Raw genomic sequence first — 15,806 nt, forward strand, 5'->3', positions numbered from 1 at the left:
GGCGTCCAGATCTTGGATTTACAGATCCAAAGATCCCAGGGTCCCTTCCGACTCTGTGAGAGGACAATGCACCCTGGGGTCAAAGAGCCAAACTCAAGGCAGCCACCACAGCTCCGGGGGTGGGGGAAGGGGCGCAGCCCAAGCCCATTGAAGCTCAAGTATCTGGCGGAGTACATTAGTTCCTTTTTGTTGTTCTTGTTTTTAAATAAGTAGAACATAGGCGAGTTATCTGTGGCCAGGTCACTGGCTCAGTAAAGGCGACACATAGTGCACCTGCCTGGGAAGATGTGGTTGGTGATGCTAGTGCAATTGCCAGTTCGGCACAAAGAAACACGCTCTTTGTCCTGCCACAGGTTTCACTGATCCCAGGCGGTAATGGGCAGGATTACGGACAGTCCAGAGAGAATGAGCCCAGGAGGCAACGGAGCTACAGTTCTAAGCCAGCTGCGGAACTACAAAACCCTTGCGATAAGATCAGGATTACTGCCTTGCACTCAACGGCTCAGGCCTCGGAAGCGCTAGGGTTGTAATTATCAGATGCACACCTTCCGCCGCCAGGTAACTTTAACAGGAACCAGAGAGCCTGTCCACCTCCCACTTGCTACACAGACCCATTCAAAGGCGGTGGCCTGGAAAGGCGCCAAGCGCTCACTTTGCTGACGGCGCTGAACCCAAAGGATGGGGGAGGGAGGCGAGGGTGCCATCCCACCTGCCCCCCAGGCAGAGACCCAACACCGTGTCCACAAGGAAGAACAAAGCGGATGCAAGGCTCGGAACCAGGAGCTCTGGTGCCCCTGGCCAAGCTCAAGCCTGGGCATCAGATGGGGAGCCTAGCTCCCTTCTGTTGGCAGCACCGTGGCTCCCTGCCGCCAGCCCTGAGCACCTCCCAGGCCTCTGCAGTCTGATATATACACACACACAGGCCGGACCAGAGTCAGGAAACTGGTTGAGGCCAACTTTCACAAAAGTGTTAACAAACTTCTCTAAAACTGTGCATTCTTTTTAAAAAAATATTTACTTGAAAGACAGGGTAAGAGAAAGATACCCTCCATCTACTGGTTCACTTCCCAAATGTCTGCAATGCCTGGCATTGGGCCAGGCCAAAGCCAGGAGCCCGAGCACTTTGGCCATATCTCCCAGTGCTTTCCCAGGTGCATAAGCAGGGAGCTAGAGCAGAACTGGAGCAGCCTTGACTCAAACTGGTGCCCATATGGGATGCTGGTGCCCATATGGGATGCTGGTGCCACAGGCAACAACTTTATCAACTGTGCCACAGTGTCAGCCCCCTCGTTTTATTTTTAAAGGTTTATTTCACAGTCAGAATGAATGACACAGAGAGAGGGGGATATATCCTCTACATACCAGTTCACTCCTCAAATGGCCATAACGCCCAGTGCAGGCACATGCCAAAGCCAGGATCACTATACTCACCGAGTACTCCCACACACGGCTGGGGAGCAAGAACTCAAGCTCCTAGACCATCTTCCACTTCTTTACCAGAGAGCTGGAGTAGAAGTGGAGCAGCGGGAGCTCAAGCTGCACGGTAACAGGATTAACCCACAGAATCACAATGCCATTCCCTCAAACTACATTTTAAAAGGAGAGGAGGGGGCCTAGTGCAGTGGCCTAGCGGCATCTTGAATGTGCTGGGATCCCATATGGATGCCAGTTCTAATTCCAGCAGCCCCACTTCCCATCCAGCTCCCTACCAGGATGGCCCCAAAGCCTTGGGACCCTGCACCCACATGGGAGACCTAGAAGAGGCTCTGGGCTCCTGGCTTTGGATCGGCTCGGCTCCAGCCACCGTGGCCACTTAGGGAGTGAATCAACAAATGGAAGATCTTCCTCTCTGTCTCTCCTCTTCTCTGAATATCTGACTTTGCAATAAAAATAAATAAATCTTAAAAAAAATTTAAAAGGAGAGGATGAAGGTTCAAAGATGATGGCTCCTTTCCATGCAAGCACCGGGTAGGCAAATGGGCACGGGTTCACGTCTCAGTTGCTCCACTTCCCATCCAGCTCCCTGCCTGTGGCCTGGGAAAGCAGTGGAGGACGGCCCAAAGCCTTGGGACCCTGCACCCGTGTGGGAGACCCAGAAGAAGCTCCTGGCTTCACATCAGCTCAGTTCTAGTTACTGTAGTCACTGGTGGAGTTAAACCAGCAAATGGAGGATCTTTCTCATTCTTCCTCTCTGTTAAACTGCCTTTCCAACAAAAACAAATATATCATAAAAAAAAGTGGAAGATGACTACAACATTTTACTTAATTATTATTATTTGATAGAATTACAAAGGGGGGGGTGGGATGAGAGAGAGAGATCTTAATCTTCTAGTTCACTCCACAAATGGCCACAATAGCTGGAAGCAGTCGGTCAGAAGCTAGGAGCCAGGAGCTTCTTCCAGGTCTCTCATGTGTGTGGAGTCCCAAGGACCCAGACTAGCCTCCATTGTCCTGTGGTGTAGTAGATCAAGCCACCACACAATGATGGCACTCCATATAAGCATCAGTTTGAGTTCTGGCTGCTCTGCTTCCAATCCAGCTGCTTGTTAACGTGACTGGGGAGCACACGATGGCCCAAGCGCCTGGGCAGCTGCCACCCATGTGGAAGACCTGGAAGAAGTTCCAGCCGCCTTGCTTCAGACTAGCCCAACCCTGGACATTGTAGCAAATTTGGGGTATGAACTAGTAGTTGGAAGATCTTTCTGTTCCTCCCTTCCCATCAGTTTGCCTATCTAATAAGTAAATAAAAATACCCCTTTTCCCAAAAACTTTCAGCATCAATTACTTTATAAAGTAAGCAAACGTCCCTCTTTTGTTTCAAGTTTGGTCCCTGGTGGCAAGGGGCCAGCAGCCCCAGCCATGGACTTTCTTCAGTGCTCACACCAGGTCGTACCCAAGTCCAGCAGCTGTTGTCACACGATCCCCTGCTGCCCACGCCTCTGCCAGGCTGTGAGCCTGCCATGCATGGGCCAGCAGACAGTGGGGAAACAACTCAACAACAACAAAGCAGAAGACAGCAGCGCCCGCTCCCCCGAGGGAGACCTAGCACGCGCTAGCAAGGCTGTGAAAACAGCAGGCTGGGGGGGGCATAGGGTAGAACAGCAGGCCTCCCCACACTTCCACAGGGGAGACTCAAAGCAGCACCATCCTCCTGGGAGTGACTGCCTCTCCAAGGCAGCAGAGTGCCCAACATGACTGGGCAGTGCCCAAGTGGCCAGCCTGGCAGCGCGGCTCCACGCAGCAGAGCCCCTGTCAGGACCAGGCAGGAAGTGCAGCTCCACACATACTCAGCTGCGCCCTTGTCAGGGGCTCTCACAGGGCTATGACTGCCACCTGGCTTCTCAGATGACAAATCAAAGCAGAAGGAAGGAAAATTGAGGGGGATCCCGAGCGACTGACTTTTGGAAAAGGCTAGAACCAGGCACAGCCATGACGGTGATCCCAGCTCTCCCTGCTCGGTTCTTGGAGTGCACCTGAGCACAGAGCTCTGCTTCCACCACTCAATCTGATAGACATCTCAGCGATGGAAGCCAGACAAGCTTGAAACACCTGGCACCAGGGGCAAGTGTTGTCCAGGAGACAGAATGTCATGCAGCCATTTGACACGGCACTGCTCAGAGTGCAGCCAGCTCATATGGGCGGGCCCGAGTTCCAGGCCTGCCTCTGGCTCCTGATTCCAGCTAACAGCACAAATCCCTGGGTCCCTGTCCCCATACAGGAGACTTGACCTGTGTTGTAGACTCCTGACTTTAACCTGGCCCAGCTCCATGTGTTGTGAGCAGATGGGGAGTAAACCAGTAGACAGACTATTTAGTTTTTTTCTCTGCCAAATAAATAATTTTTATTTTTTAAATAAATATTTTTATATTTAAAATTTAACTTATTTTTCATTTTATTTGGCAGAGAGAAAAGAGGTGAAGAGAGATCTTCCATCTACTAGTCCATTAACCCAACTACCCAAAAGGCAGGGCTGGAAACAGGTACAAGCTAAGGCACTGGGTTTCCATCTATGTCTTCCCACAAGTGGTGTAGGGACCCGGCAACTTGAGCCACCACCTGCTGCTGCCCAGGATGCATTAGTGGGAAGTGGGAGGAGCCAGGACGTGATCTAGAGGCACCCTTATGGATTGTGGGTGTCCCAAAGCAGCAACTTCACCCCTGCCTTGTGACCCCTCCACATCATTCCCATTAATTCCAGATGGCAGGAATACCTGCACAGCAAAGCACAACTATAAAGTGACTGGCGTAGTTTTTCCAGGAAGCTCAGACCTGAAGCAAGAGAATGACAGGTGCAGTTAAAGCAGCCACAACCTTCACAGACGAGCGTGAGGGGACACACAGAGGCAAGGGCCTCCTGGGAGGAGGCACCAGTGAAATGCCAGGGCCTTGGGGCCAGATGTCCACACGAGGTCACTGTGCAAAGGTGGGACTCCAGGTTGAGGCCAGTCAGGGTCAAAGTGCCTGGCAGAAGGGACATGTCAGAGATGTTTCCACCACCCCAAGTGCTACAGTGAGCACACCCAGCAACACCAGCAACCAAGACGAACCACTGCAAGAGGCAATGCAAAACTCGCAAGGCAAGAACCGCAGGTAACAGCAGAATAACTGGAAATCATCCTGAAAACAAGCATGGTTGAAAAGAAGGGGGCAGGCTAGTGGCCTAGCAGCCAGTGGCTGTTTAGTAGATAGTCCTCACCTTATACACCCAGGATGCCATAATGTGCACTGGTTCATATCCCGGCAGCTCCACTTCCCATCCAGCTCCCTGCTTGTGGCCTGGGAAAGCAGTGGAGGACAGCCCAAAGCCTTGGGACCCTGCACTCACGTGGGAGACCCAGAGGAAGTTCCTGAGCTCCTAGCTTCGGATTGGCGCAACACCAGCCGTTGTGCTCACTTGGGGAGTGAATCATTGAATGGGAAAATCTTCCTCTGTCTCTCCTCCTCTCTGTATATCTGACTTTGCAATAAAAATAAAATAAATCTTTAAAAGAAATTATAGAGAACTTATTAAACATACAACCAAAATGGCTTCAGGACAGAACAGACCCAGGGACACTGAAGGAGCAGAAGTGAGACTACGGCAGAAATCCGGGTGAATCTGGTCTGGGTGGACAGCCAGGAGACAGGCCCTGCAGTTCTCTCCAATGTTACCGAGCGGCAGACAAAGCCTACGGGCATTGCTCCTGCATGCTTACAACCGCAAGATAATGTACCATTATCTTCATGAAAATCTCTGTTAAGGAAACAGGAAAAACAGCCTAAATACATAGCACTGACAACGCTAAATGCAGGAGGCAGGCTGGCCGCTGTGCGAGATATGCGGGCGTGCCTGTAACCTAAACACCACTGCGCCTCACAAGCCAGCAGCGGAGGATGCCAAGCTGCTTACCCAAAACACTGAAACTGACGGCCACGGGGACAGCGCTGTGGTGCAGCACACAGAAGCCCCCACTTGTGACACCTGCACCCCATATGGGCTCCACTTCTGATCCACCTCCCTGCTGATGGCCTGGGAAGGCAGTGGAAAATGTCCCAAGTGTTCGGATCCCTGCACCCGTGTGGGAGACCTGGCTGAAGCTCCTGGCTTCAGCGGGGCTCAACCTTAGCCACTGCAGCCATCTGGGGACTGAAGCAGCAGAGGGAAGATCTGTCTCATTCCTTCTCTGTACTTTTTTCCTTTTTTTCTTTTCTCTGTAACTTTCAAATAAATAAAATGAATTATAAAAAAGGGTGGGGAGGGGAGAAGTATAGCTTCATCAAGCATTCAGGTACAACAAACTGACCTCAGCTCTGGATAATGGTATTCACTTTACAAAGATCTCTCACGTCCACGTTTGTTCTCTCTCTGTAGCGGTTTACAGTTGCTTCTGGGCATGGTGGGAGAACACTTGTGTCCTAGAACATGAGCGATCACGCATGGGGTGAGAGGCTGGGGTCCAAAGCACTACAGCATGGGGGTGGAGATGACGCTGCAGTGGGTCATGCCCCTGCTTCGAGACTCACATTCCACTTTGGAGTGACAGTTCAAGTCCTGGCTACTCCGCTTCTGATTCAGCTTCCTGCTAATGCACCCCAGGAGACAGCACCTGGTGGCTCAACTACCCTGGCCCCCGGCACCCACACCACAGGAGATCTGAATGGAGCCCTTGGCTCCTGGATTTGGTATGAGCCCAACTGCTTCAGGCACCAGAGTGTGGACTGGCAGATGGTACTGAGATGGCTCTCTCTCTGGCTGTTAAGTAGATAAAGAAAACATTTTTAAAAATAGCATGCTGTCAGCACCGTTAGCACAGGTAAAGCTGCTGCCAACAGCACTGGCATCCCATATTAGGCAATGGTTCAAGTCCCAGCTGCTTCACTTCTGATTCAGCTCAAACTCGTGCAACATTTGTGGAAAACAGAATTGAAAGTTTGCTAGTGCACTGGTACAAAACACAAACACCGACACCAGCATGACATCTTAATGGCTAAATCCTCGTCTTGCAACCAATGGGATCCCTTACAGGCGCTGACTCATATTTCGGCTGCTCCACTTCCCATCCAGCTCCCTGCTTGTGGCCTGGGAAAGCAGGCAAGGACTCCCCAAAGCCTTGCGACCCTGCACCCATGTGGGAAATCCAGAGGAAGCTCCTGACTCCTGGCTTTGGACGGACTCAGTTCTGGCTGTTGTAGCCATTCAGAGCGGGCCAGCAGACAATCTTTCTCTCTCTCTCTCTCTTTCTGTCAGTAAATCTGCCTTTCCAATTAAAAAAATAAATACATCTTTTTAAAAAATCCCCAAGTACCACAGAAGCACATCCTTGAGCTCTCAAAACAACACTGACTCAATAACCCAACGTTATCAAGTAACCAGTTCATTTAGCACACGTGCCTTAGTCTTGGGGGTTCATGGCTTTAAGGGCCACCGAGCTCTCCCACCCATCACCATGGACATGATGCAGGGCTGGGTAGGAAGTGGTGGTGGAGGAGCAGATGTGTCATCTAGTGGCTGACTGTCCACACGCCTTCATGAGGGGTGCCCGGGTGTGCGTCTCGCTCAATCTCAGCCTGGGAAGCAGCAGAGCACAGAACAAGCACTTGGGCCCCTGCCACCCACATGGCAGATGTTTCCAGATCCTGGCTTTGTCTGCCTGATGCCCCTGACCAGTGCGGGTATTTGAAGAGTGCCCCAGCAGATGGGAGTTCTCAGGGAGAGAGGGAGAAGGGAGCACTCCCAACACAATGAAACAGATGGACAGACGAGATGCCCACTGCCACAGCCAAGTCAGACATCTCAAATTCTGGTTCCAAAGTCTCACGCTGCTGACCAAACTGCACATGGGTACTGAAAACAGAACTGCAGGGCCAGCACTGTGATCTGGTACATTAAGAGTTTGTGGTGCTGGGATCCCATACGTTCTGGCTGTTCTACTTCCCACCCAGCTCCCTGTTTGTGGCCTGGAAAAGCAGTCAAGGACTCCCCAAAGCCTTGGGACCCTGCATTCACGTGGGAGACTCGAAGGAAGCTCCTGGCTCCCTGCTCTGGACCAACCCAGCTCTAACCATTGCAGCTGTTTGGGGAGTGAACCAGCAGCTCAAACAGCTCTCTTTCTAAAATCGACCTTTCAAAAAAAAAAAAAAAAAGCAGAAGTGAAGAAAACCAAGCAGACCGTCCTGGATCAGACACAAGCAGAGAGCCACACCTGGGTCTGTCGGCATGGGCCCTGCCTCTGCTGCACATCCTAGAGCACTGCCGCTCCGTGGTGGCAGGGCCTCGGCTCCACACCCTAGGAATCTGTGGGCCTTTCAACAGCACCCCTGTCCTCCACTCATCTGCCCTTGCTCCAGTCACAACAACTGAAACTTGGACCCTGGTTGGGTGAGAGCTCCCCCCAGGCTGAGAACAACTCTAGAGATGACACTGGGACAGATCATGGGTGCCAGGGTGGGCACCCTAAGCTACAGGCTGGGAGGCACCTGCCACCACTTCCCCTGCCCCGATGTGATGTCCCACAGTCACTCGGCATGTACCCAGGGCCCACCAGCCTCAGGAGCCCTGGGTACCCATTCCCTATCCAACAGTAAGACGAGATGGGTTCTGTATGCAATTCATGAGCACAGGCCAAAAGCCAAACGAGCATCCTTGGTCTCCTGGTGCCCACCTAACACAAGACCTCACCCCATAGGTGGAGAGGACAGAGCCTGCCCCAATGAACTCCAGGAGGGTGCACACAGCCTTTGCCAGCTGGGGTGGCCCCATGGGCTCCAGGTGTGTGGAACTGTTGCCATCCTATCCTGGCAACTCACACGCTTACCAGTGAGGTTTACAAGCGCCAGGAATTCAGGGCTGGAATGATGGCTTAACCGGTTAATCCTCTACCTGTAAGTGCTAGAATCCCAAATGGGAGATAGTTCATGTCCCAGCTGCTTCACTTTCCTTCCATTTCCACGCTTGTGGCCTGGGAAAGCAGCAGAGGATGACTCAAAGCCTTGGGAACTTGCACCCATATGGGAGACCTGGATGGAGCTCCTGGTTCCAGATTGGCTCAGCTCTGGCTGTTGGAGCCACTTAGGGAGTAAACCAGTGGGCTGAAGATCTTTCCTCTCTCTTCTCCTCTTTGTAAATTTGCCTTTCGAATAAAAATAAATAAATCTTTTGTGCAGTTACTCTGTCGTTCTAGAAAGCACACCTGAACACAAGCCCTGGAAAACCCAAAGGAAATGGAAAGGCAGGAGGCCAAGGCTGCATGGGCAATGGCTGCCAGCGCTTTGCATGGAGCTGCCTGTGACCCAGTGACACCACACAGGCAAAAAAATGCACAGGTCACCACCTGCTCTGGCCTGCACATCTGCCAACCCACTGCCCATTCTCGGGCCCATGCAAGGGTTCCAGGCTCGACAAAGCCAGAACTGGCCCAGACAGAAGACCACCCCACGAGGCCAGCAATGTCCCCGGCCGGCTCTGCTCCCTCCTCTGAGGGACGGACACTCGGTTCTCTGTCTTTGTCTTGTTTTACAATCATTTACTCGACCCACCGAGAGCTGCTGGGGTTGAGAAAGCTGAACTCAACGGCGCCATCCATCTTGCCATCACCCTGGTGTCAATGGACGCCGCACCCCAGTGACCCAGGCCTTTGGGAGCGGAAACCTCCTAAGGAGCGGAGTCAAGGGGAAACCATGAAGTAATTCTGTGTTTGACTTTCCCTGTTCCAAGAAAAGGACTGAGCAACGGAGGCCAGTGTGCGGTGCCCTCAAGCTTTTGCAGTTTCTTTCCAGGGGCGGGTGCCTGAAGATCCCTCCTGCCCCCACACCAACCCCAAATCCTGCAGATGCTACTTGAGCGTTCCTGGTGGAGAGCCTGGCTGTGCTAAAGGCTAAGCACACAGTTAGCTTTTTCTGTCTCTGGTCTGTGTGTGTGTAAGACCAACAGGGGTTTCTGGCTCTCCACGCCACCCCAGGGATCCAGTACTGGGTTTCAGCAGGCTTAGGGCACAGCCTAACCCAACGTGGGCTCTGATCCCCGTGGCAGTCACACCAACCACACCAGCTCCTGGAGGCAAAAACCAACCTGCCCCTCAGAACAGGAACCAGGCACAATGAGACGCCTATAAAAAGTGGGTTGTTCAAAAGAACCAAATGGACGCTGTAACACATTCACAGTAAGATCTGGGGCAACCACAGGAGTCTCTGTTACTGAAGAAAGAATACTCTGTCTTCCAGAAATGAATAGACCTAGAACAGTTTGAAAGAAAGAAAGAAAGAAAGCTAGCCTCACCATGTAACAGTTTCCACTGAGTCTCCCCAAGGATATTAAACTCCTAAAGTGCTACTAAAAAAAAGCTCCAAGTCATTGTTAAAACTTTTAAAGGATTTAGACAAGGGGAGTACAGAACAAAGAGTTTCTGAAAAATTTAAATTCAAAAGAGAAGGAGGGGCACACCTCCAGTTTTGAGTAATTGCTACCCAACGCCCCCCTAACCCGGTTTGTGATCTTCAAATCCAAGCCAAGGTAAATTCTGGGTCAGGGATTAGGCCCCAGCAACTCAGCATTTGTACAACATTTTGGCAGGTGCTCTGCGAGGCAGTCTATAATTAGCCAGGAAGTCTCAAATGAAACAAACTCGAAGGGTTTCTGATGCCAGCAGCCAGTCCCCACCCCTCCCCAGCACTGAGGCCCGCTGCAGCACGGTGCCTGCCTTGGTTGGAGCACACGTGGGTACCCGCACACGCCAACTCTCCAGTGTCTCTTTTTTCAAAGCCCTAATGGCTTGACCTCAACACCTGCTGCACTTCCTGAAGACAGACAGGCTCTGGAGCTGCACTTGTTCCGCGCACGCGGCGGCACTTTCTAGGAACAACCGCACACACGCCGCGGCTGGCCGGCTGCCAAGGCGGGGGCAGCCCAGCCGCCTCGGGCCTGAACTTTCCCAGCGCTGTCAGGGCGGGATCCCACTAGGGGCTGACTCAGCGGCCGCCATGGAACTCTGCCAACCACACAGGCAAGCGGGGGTGGCCGGCAGCTCACAGATGTTTTGCTAAATCGAAGCAATCAGCCGGGAGGCGGGCCCGGGCTGGCAGCCAGGGCACTGCTGTCGTGGAAGTTGGGATTCTCTGACTGCTGTCCCAGAGTGCGGAGACGTGTGGCTCCGCGTCTGGCCCTGCCTCAAGGGCGTGTCCTTGTGGATACAGGAGCACCACCACCACCTGCCACGTGCCTGGGCAATGGATTGACTGTAACACGTGCCAGCCCAAGGAGCTATCACTTCTTCCTTCACAAGTGAGAAGACTTGGGGGAGGGCGGAAGACGAGAAAATGTCAGGCTGGGAACCTCACTTCTCACTGCTGCAAGCCCTGTCTCATCTGACGTCTCACAGGCCCCATGTGAACCCACAGTTCTGAGGCCTTGAACCCAGCACCCTGGGCCTACACATGCAGAACGCTGAGCTGCCACTGGCTTGTTGTCACTCCCCACCTGAGCATCCATGTCACTGGACCTGCCCCAACTCATCGCTCCCATTCTTTGGGTGAGCCAAGGCCACAAACAAAAGATGGAATCAGAGGGGCTGGCACAGTGGCACAGCGGGTTAAGCCGCTGTCTGCAAGCACCAGCATCCCATCAGAGCTCTGGTTCGAATCTCAGCTGCCCCACTTCCCATCCAGCTCCCTGCTTAAATGTCTGGGAAAGCAGCAGAAGATGGTCCAAATGCTGGCGACCCTGGCCACTCACGTGGGAGACGTGGATGAAGCTCCGGCTCCTGCAGCCCTCTGGGGAATAAACCAATGGATGGAAGAGCTGTGTGTCTGTTTCTCACTCACTCCTGACTTTCAAATAAATAAATAACTCTTTCACTCTTTCGTAAGAACACCAACTGCAGTGATTTACCTCACAGGGCGGGGCCTGGGCATTGTGCTCCCAAACTCGTTTCTGTTTTCTTCTTTTAAACATTATTTATTTGAAACATAGAGTTGTGAGAGAGAGAATCCTCCATCTGCTTTCCTGGCCTAGAGAGGGATTTTGAGGTCTACCCATTCCTACTTCCTTTTTCTTCTCCCTCTCCCACCTCGTTTTTCTTTTTTTTTTTTGGGGGGGGGGGTAGGTGGTAGTGGTGAATTTGTTTATCTGAAAGACAAATTTACACAGAGAGATCTTCCACCTTCTGATTCACTCCCCAGACGGCCATAACGGCCAGGATTGAGTCAGGCCAATGCCAAGGGGTTCTTCTGGATCTCCCACATGGGTGCAGGGGCCCAATGACCTCGGCCATCCTCCACTGATTTCCCAGGCACATTTAGCAGGGAGCTGGATCTGAAGTAGAGCAGCCGGGACACAAACTGGCGCCCATTTGGGATGCCGGCATTATCGGTGGTGGTGGCTTTACCCACTGCACCACCACTCCGGCCGGCCTGTCCCTATTTCTAAGGAGATAATGGGGAGATGTTCTCTGTAGGCACACACACAACTGCACGTGCCTCTTATCAGCTCTGATCAGCTGCAAAAAGAACACAGCGTCCTCAGAGAGCCTGGCTTTGCCAAGAAGCTGAATACAGGCAGGATGGCTCTCTCGACGTCACAGACCTATAATTAGAGCCCCACATCTCATTTTAAGACAGCCCTCAAAACATTCGCGCAAGCTCATCCTTCCTTTAGAGACAGAGAGACGGCGCTGCCATTCCCTCACTCCACTGAGAATAATATGTTAAGAGTGACTTATGCACTCCATTGCTTGAACAAGGAAAACAAACGCCAAGCGAGAAAAATGCTTCCCAGGCTATTCACACAGGTCTGGGGTAGCAGTCCCGGAAGGCGGCTGGCAAGACCCAGCTGGCACAGCGCCGGTGCCCTCCCAAGCCTTCAGGAGGGACACGTGACCTCCCCTGGCAGAAGCACGCACCTGCTTGAGCTGCTCGTCCAGATTCCAGCTTGGCTGCCCGGCAGTGGCCACGGCAGGTGCGGCCCGCGAAGCATCTTTGGTATCTTCTCTGGCTTGGTGTCCATGCGCAGGGAGCCCCGGCTGTGCTGGAAGCATGCTGCCAGAAGCCGGGGCCACTCTGGGCTCCTGACGAGCTGTTTTGTGCACAGCAAAATATTTGGGAGCCGCCTGAGCCTCCTGGTCATCTGCCTCCGCATCTTCTTCATCCCCGTCGGCATCTTCCAAGCCACCTTCGTCTTCCTTAGCGTCTGTGTTCCCGTGGCTCCGCTCGAAGACCCGGGCCACGGTGGAGGCTGGGAGAACTCGGGCAGGGGGAGCCAGGACAGGGCTGCCAGCCAACCTTGGGGCAGACAGCAAGGCCGGCTGGGTCGTTAGCTTCTGGGCATACAGCCCTGAGGCGTCTCTGGTTGGCTGCCCCTGCTGTGGCCGAGTCTCCATCTGCTGAGGAGTCAGGTGTGGCGGCGGCAGTGGCGGCTGCTGCGGGGGCTCCATTCTGGCTCCCAGCTTCACCCGCACACAGGCATGGCTCAGAGCAGAGCGCAGCCTGGCAGGCTCACTGGGCCTAAAACCTTCAACAATTAAAAACAAACAAAAAAAAAACTATGTAAAACCCGTAGAAAAGGCATCCTGTTCTCTCCTCAGGAGACTTGCTGTTTTGAATATCAAACGCGCTCCTAAGCCTGACATTGCTGTTGTTGTCGTTTAACTTGGGGGGGGGGGATGCTGGGGGGGGCGGTTGTGCAGGGAGTTCCCAGGCAGTGGAGGCTCCTGAGCACTTTAAAGAGAGCAAATCCAGACTCGATCTGGTCGGCTGACGTGTGCATTCTGCACTCTCTCCCTCTAACCAGTCATCTGTTTATTCCTGAGAAGACAGCTGAGGTTCTCCATAACACGGGGGTAGTCACTGTGAAGACCGCGGGGGATAAAAAAAAAAAAGACGGGGTGGCTCCAAGGGAGGACACCCCACCGTTACCAGGCCCACTGGAACCTCGGGCCGGGGAAGCGACTTGGTGCAAGATGAGATCAGGCTCCCCTTGCCTCAAAGCTCCCCGAATTGCCCAGCTCAGATCGCCTACCCGCTGGGCGGCTGGCGGGGTGGCAGGAGCCGGGTGAACTGGACACGAAAGAATCCAATTTCAACAACATGAAAGAAAGAAACATGGGGGGCAGGGGGAGTTGGAGGGTTCAAATTGCAACCCTTGCTCAAAAAAAAGGGAGGGGGATTCCTCGGGAGATCTGAAAGTTAATTAATTTGAAACATATCAATATTGCCTCCTAAACAAGCGGATTCTTCTTCCTCTTCTTTCCACTCCCCGCTGCCAGCAGCCAGCCAAGTATTTCTCCCACACTGCTTTCGGATTCGCTCCCGGCAAAGGTACTCTACCACAACAAAACGAATACAAAAAGAAAGGGCACGGGAGGCCAAAAGCCTTCTGGGGGTAGGTTTATCTGCATTCTTACCAGCCCTGTCTCCAAGCACACCCCCTCCTCTTCCTCCTCTCCCCCTTCCAGCTATCCACACTGTGCCGTCCTGCCCCCAACTCCCCCATAGCAAGCCTCCCTGCAGTGGTCTCCCCCAAAAGCTTGAAGAATCAACACAGGGTGTGTGTGGGATGGGATCACCGTGCACCCGCAAACTTGAGGGTGCACCAGACCTGCACCCCTGCTTACAATGTTGTTATCACAGGGAAGCCGGCGCTGCCTTGCACAGGCTGGGACTTGATACTCGCATTGTTCCAGCGTTTGGGACAGGGTCAAGGGGGATGGAGGGGTGGTTAAAAAAAAAATTCTCTTTAGCATCTTCAAAAATTCATGAGGCAGTAATCATACCCTTAGCAAGAAAAACTTGGCATTTACGAATTTTTTTTTCTTATAGATAAGGAAGGAGGTGGAGGATTAGGGACATTGGTTAAAGCGAGGCCAAAAAAAAAAAAAGTAGAGATCTTAAAAAAAAAAAAAAAAACTTCTCACTCTCGGGTTTATCTTAGAAAGCACTGACCGTGCCTTTTGTATTTCCGAGAAAAGACTCAAGTTCCAGCGAGCCTCGCGCCCCGCCTGCCCACGCCGACTTCCCCTCGGGACACTCGGAGAAGCTCTCGTTCCGCCTTGAGCTCCCGCAAGCGGCATCCCCGGGGCGGGGCGGGCTGGAGCGGCCGCACGCCCACCCCCAGCCCCGCTCGGGAGCCGGGAGCCCCGCAGTCCGCAGCCCAGGGGATGCCGCTGCCTGGAGCCCGCAGCCCGGAGACCCTCAGCCCGCAGCCCCCGGGGACTCGGGCCCGCAGCGCGCGGCTCGCTCCACCTGCCCGCCCCGGGCCGCCCCCCACCGCCGCTCCCCGAACTTCCCGGGGCGCGGAGCCGGTCACCCCGCCGCCGCCGCCGGCTGTCCCCGGGCGCGCCCCTTTCCCTGCATGCCCTCGCACGGGCACCGGACGCCCTTCCCGGGACCCACCGGCCTCGCCTCCACCTGCCGCGGCGCCCCCTCCGGCCCCGGAGCCCCCCGCGCCTCACCTGCGTGCGGGGCCGCCCGCGTCCGCCCGCCGCGCCCGGCCGTCTCGGCCTCCTCCGCAGCCGGGGGGCCACAGCCGGGGCGGGGCCCGCACCGGAAGCGGCGCCGCTGGCCGCACCGCGGGGCCCGGGCGGGGGCGGGGCCGCACGGGGCGGGGCGGGGCGGGGCCCGGAAGCGGCGTAAAAGGGAAAGGAGGGGTGGGGCGGGGCGGAAATGACTCCTCGGAACGGCCCCGCCCCCGGAGTCTAAGGGCGGAAAAGGGTGGAAGCTGGCTGCAGCTTCAGCCAATGGAAGAGAGTAGGCGCGGAGGAGTTCCGGTGTGGGCACTTCCGCGGGCAGTTGAAAAGAGCCGAGCTGGCGACGGCATCTCGTCCGGCTTAGTGTGTTCGTACTGCGGGTGGAAGCTGTTGCCGCAGCAGGCCGAGTGTCGGGAGGAAAGTTAATAAACAATAGCCTGGTCTTGGGGTTTTCTGTCGTTCCGGTCCCTCCTGACCCACACTTCCCTGGACGTCTCAGCTCCTTGCGCCGCCTCCAGCTCGCCCCCTGTGGACGCTGCTCCCCTGGATGCCCTCTGCGGTTTGGGGGGCCACCCGGTCGCTATGTGCACCCAGCCCTGCTCTGACTTTGCTGACCCCCATTCGACCTGGGGCCAGGTGTCCAGCGGTCCTAACGTCCACCTCCCAGTGCCCGCGTGCATCTGCACCTGGTTCCTAGAAACGTGGAGGCAGTGACTGGACTGCTCTGTGTTCGCGCCCCACGCGGCCCCTGCTTTCACTTTATCGAGCGGACGCCCTCCACCCCTCACTTCCTCCTTGCACCGCGGCAGAGTAACAACCCCCCACCACTACCTATTTTTTTAAACCACTCATTCCCATTCCAACACTCCCTTT

General features: G+C 54.4%; 1 protein-coding gene across 1 annotated transcript in view; it reads right to left on the reverse strand.

Annotated features, from left to right (window-relative positions):
• ARID3B (AT-rich interaction domain 3B) overlaps nt 1-14,971 on the reverse strand; it is a 36,232-nt gene extending 21,261 nt beyond the window's left edge. The window contains exons 1-2 of the mRNA XM_040968813.1: nt 14,919-14,971; nt 12,372-12,979 (exon numbers count right to left, since the gene is read on the reverse strand). Coding sequence (XP_040824747.1) covers nt 12,372-12,902 — 531 coding nt within the window. The 5' untranslated portion in view covers nt 12,903-12,979; nt 14,919-14,971. The remainder of the gene's footprint in view (nt 1-12,371; nt 12,980-14,918) is intronic.
• Between the last annotated feature and the right edge of the window lie 835 nt (nt 14,972-15,806).

Source organism: Ochotona curzoniae, unplaced genomic scaffold, assembly GCF_017591425.1.
Source record: "Ochotona curzoniae isolate NIBS_2020 unplaced genomic scaffold, NIBS_Ocur_1.0 scaffold_4701, whole genome shotgun sequence".
NCBI lineage: Eukaryota > Metazoa > Chordata > Mammalia > Lagomorpha > Ochotonidae > Ochotona > Ochotona curzoniae.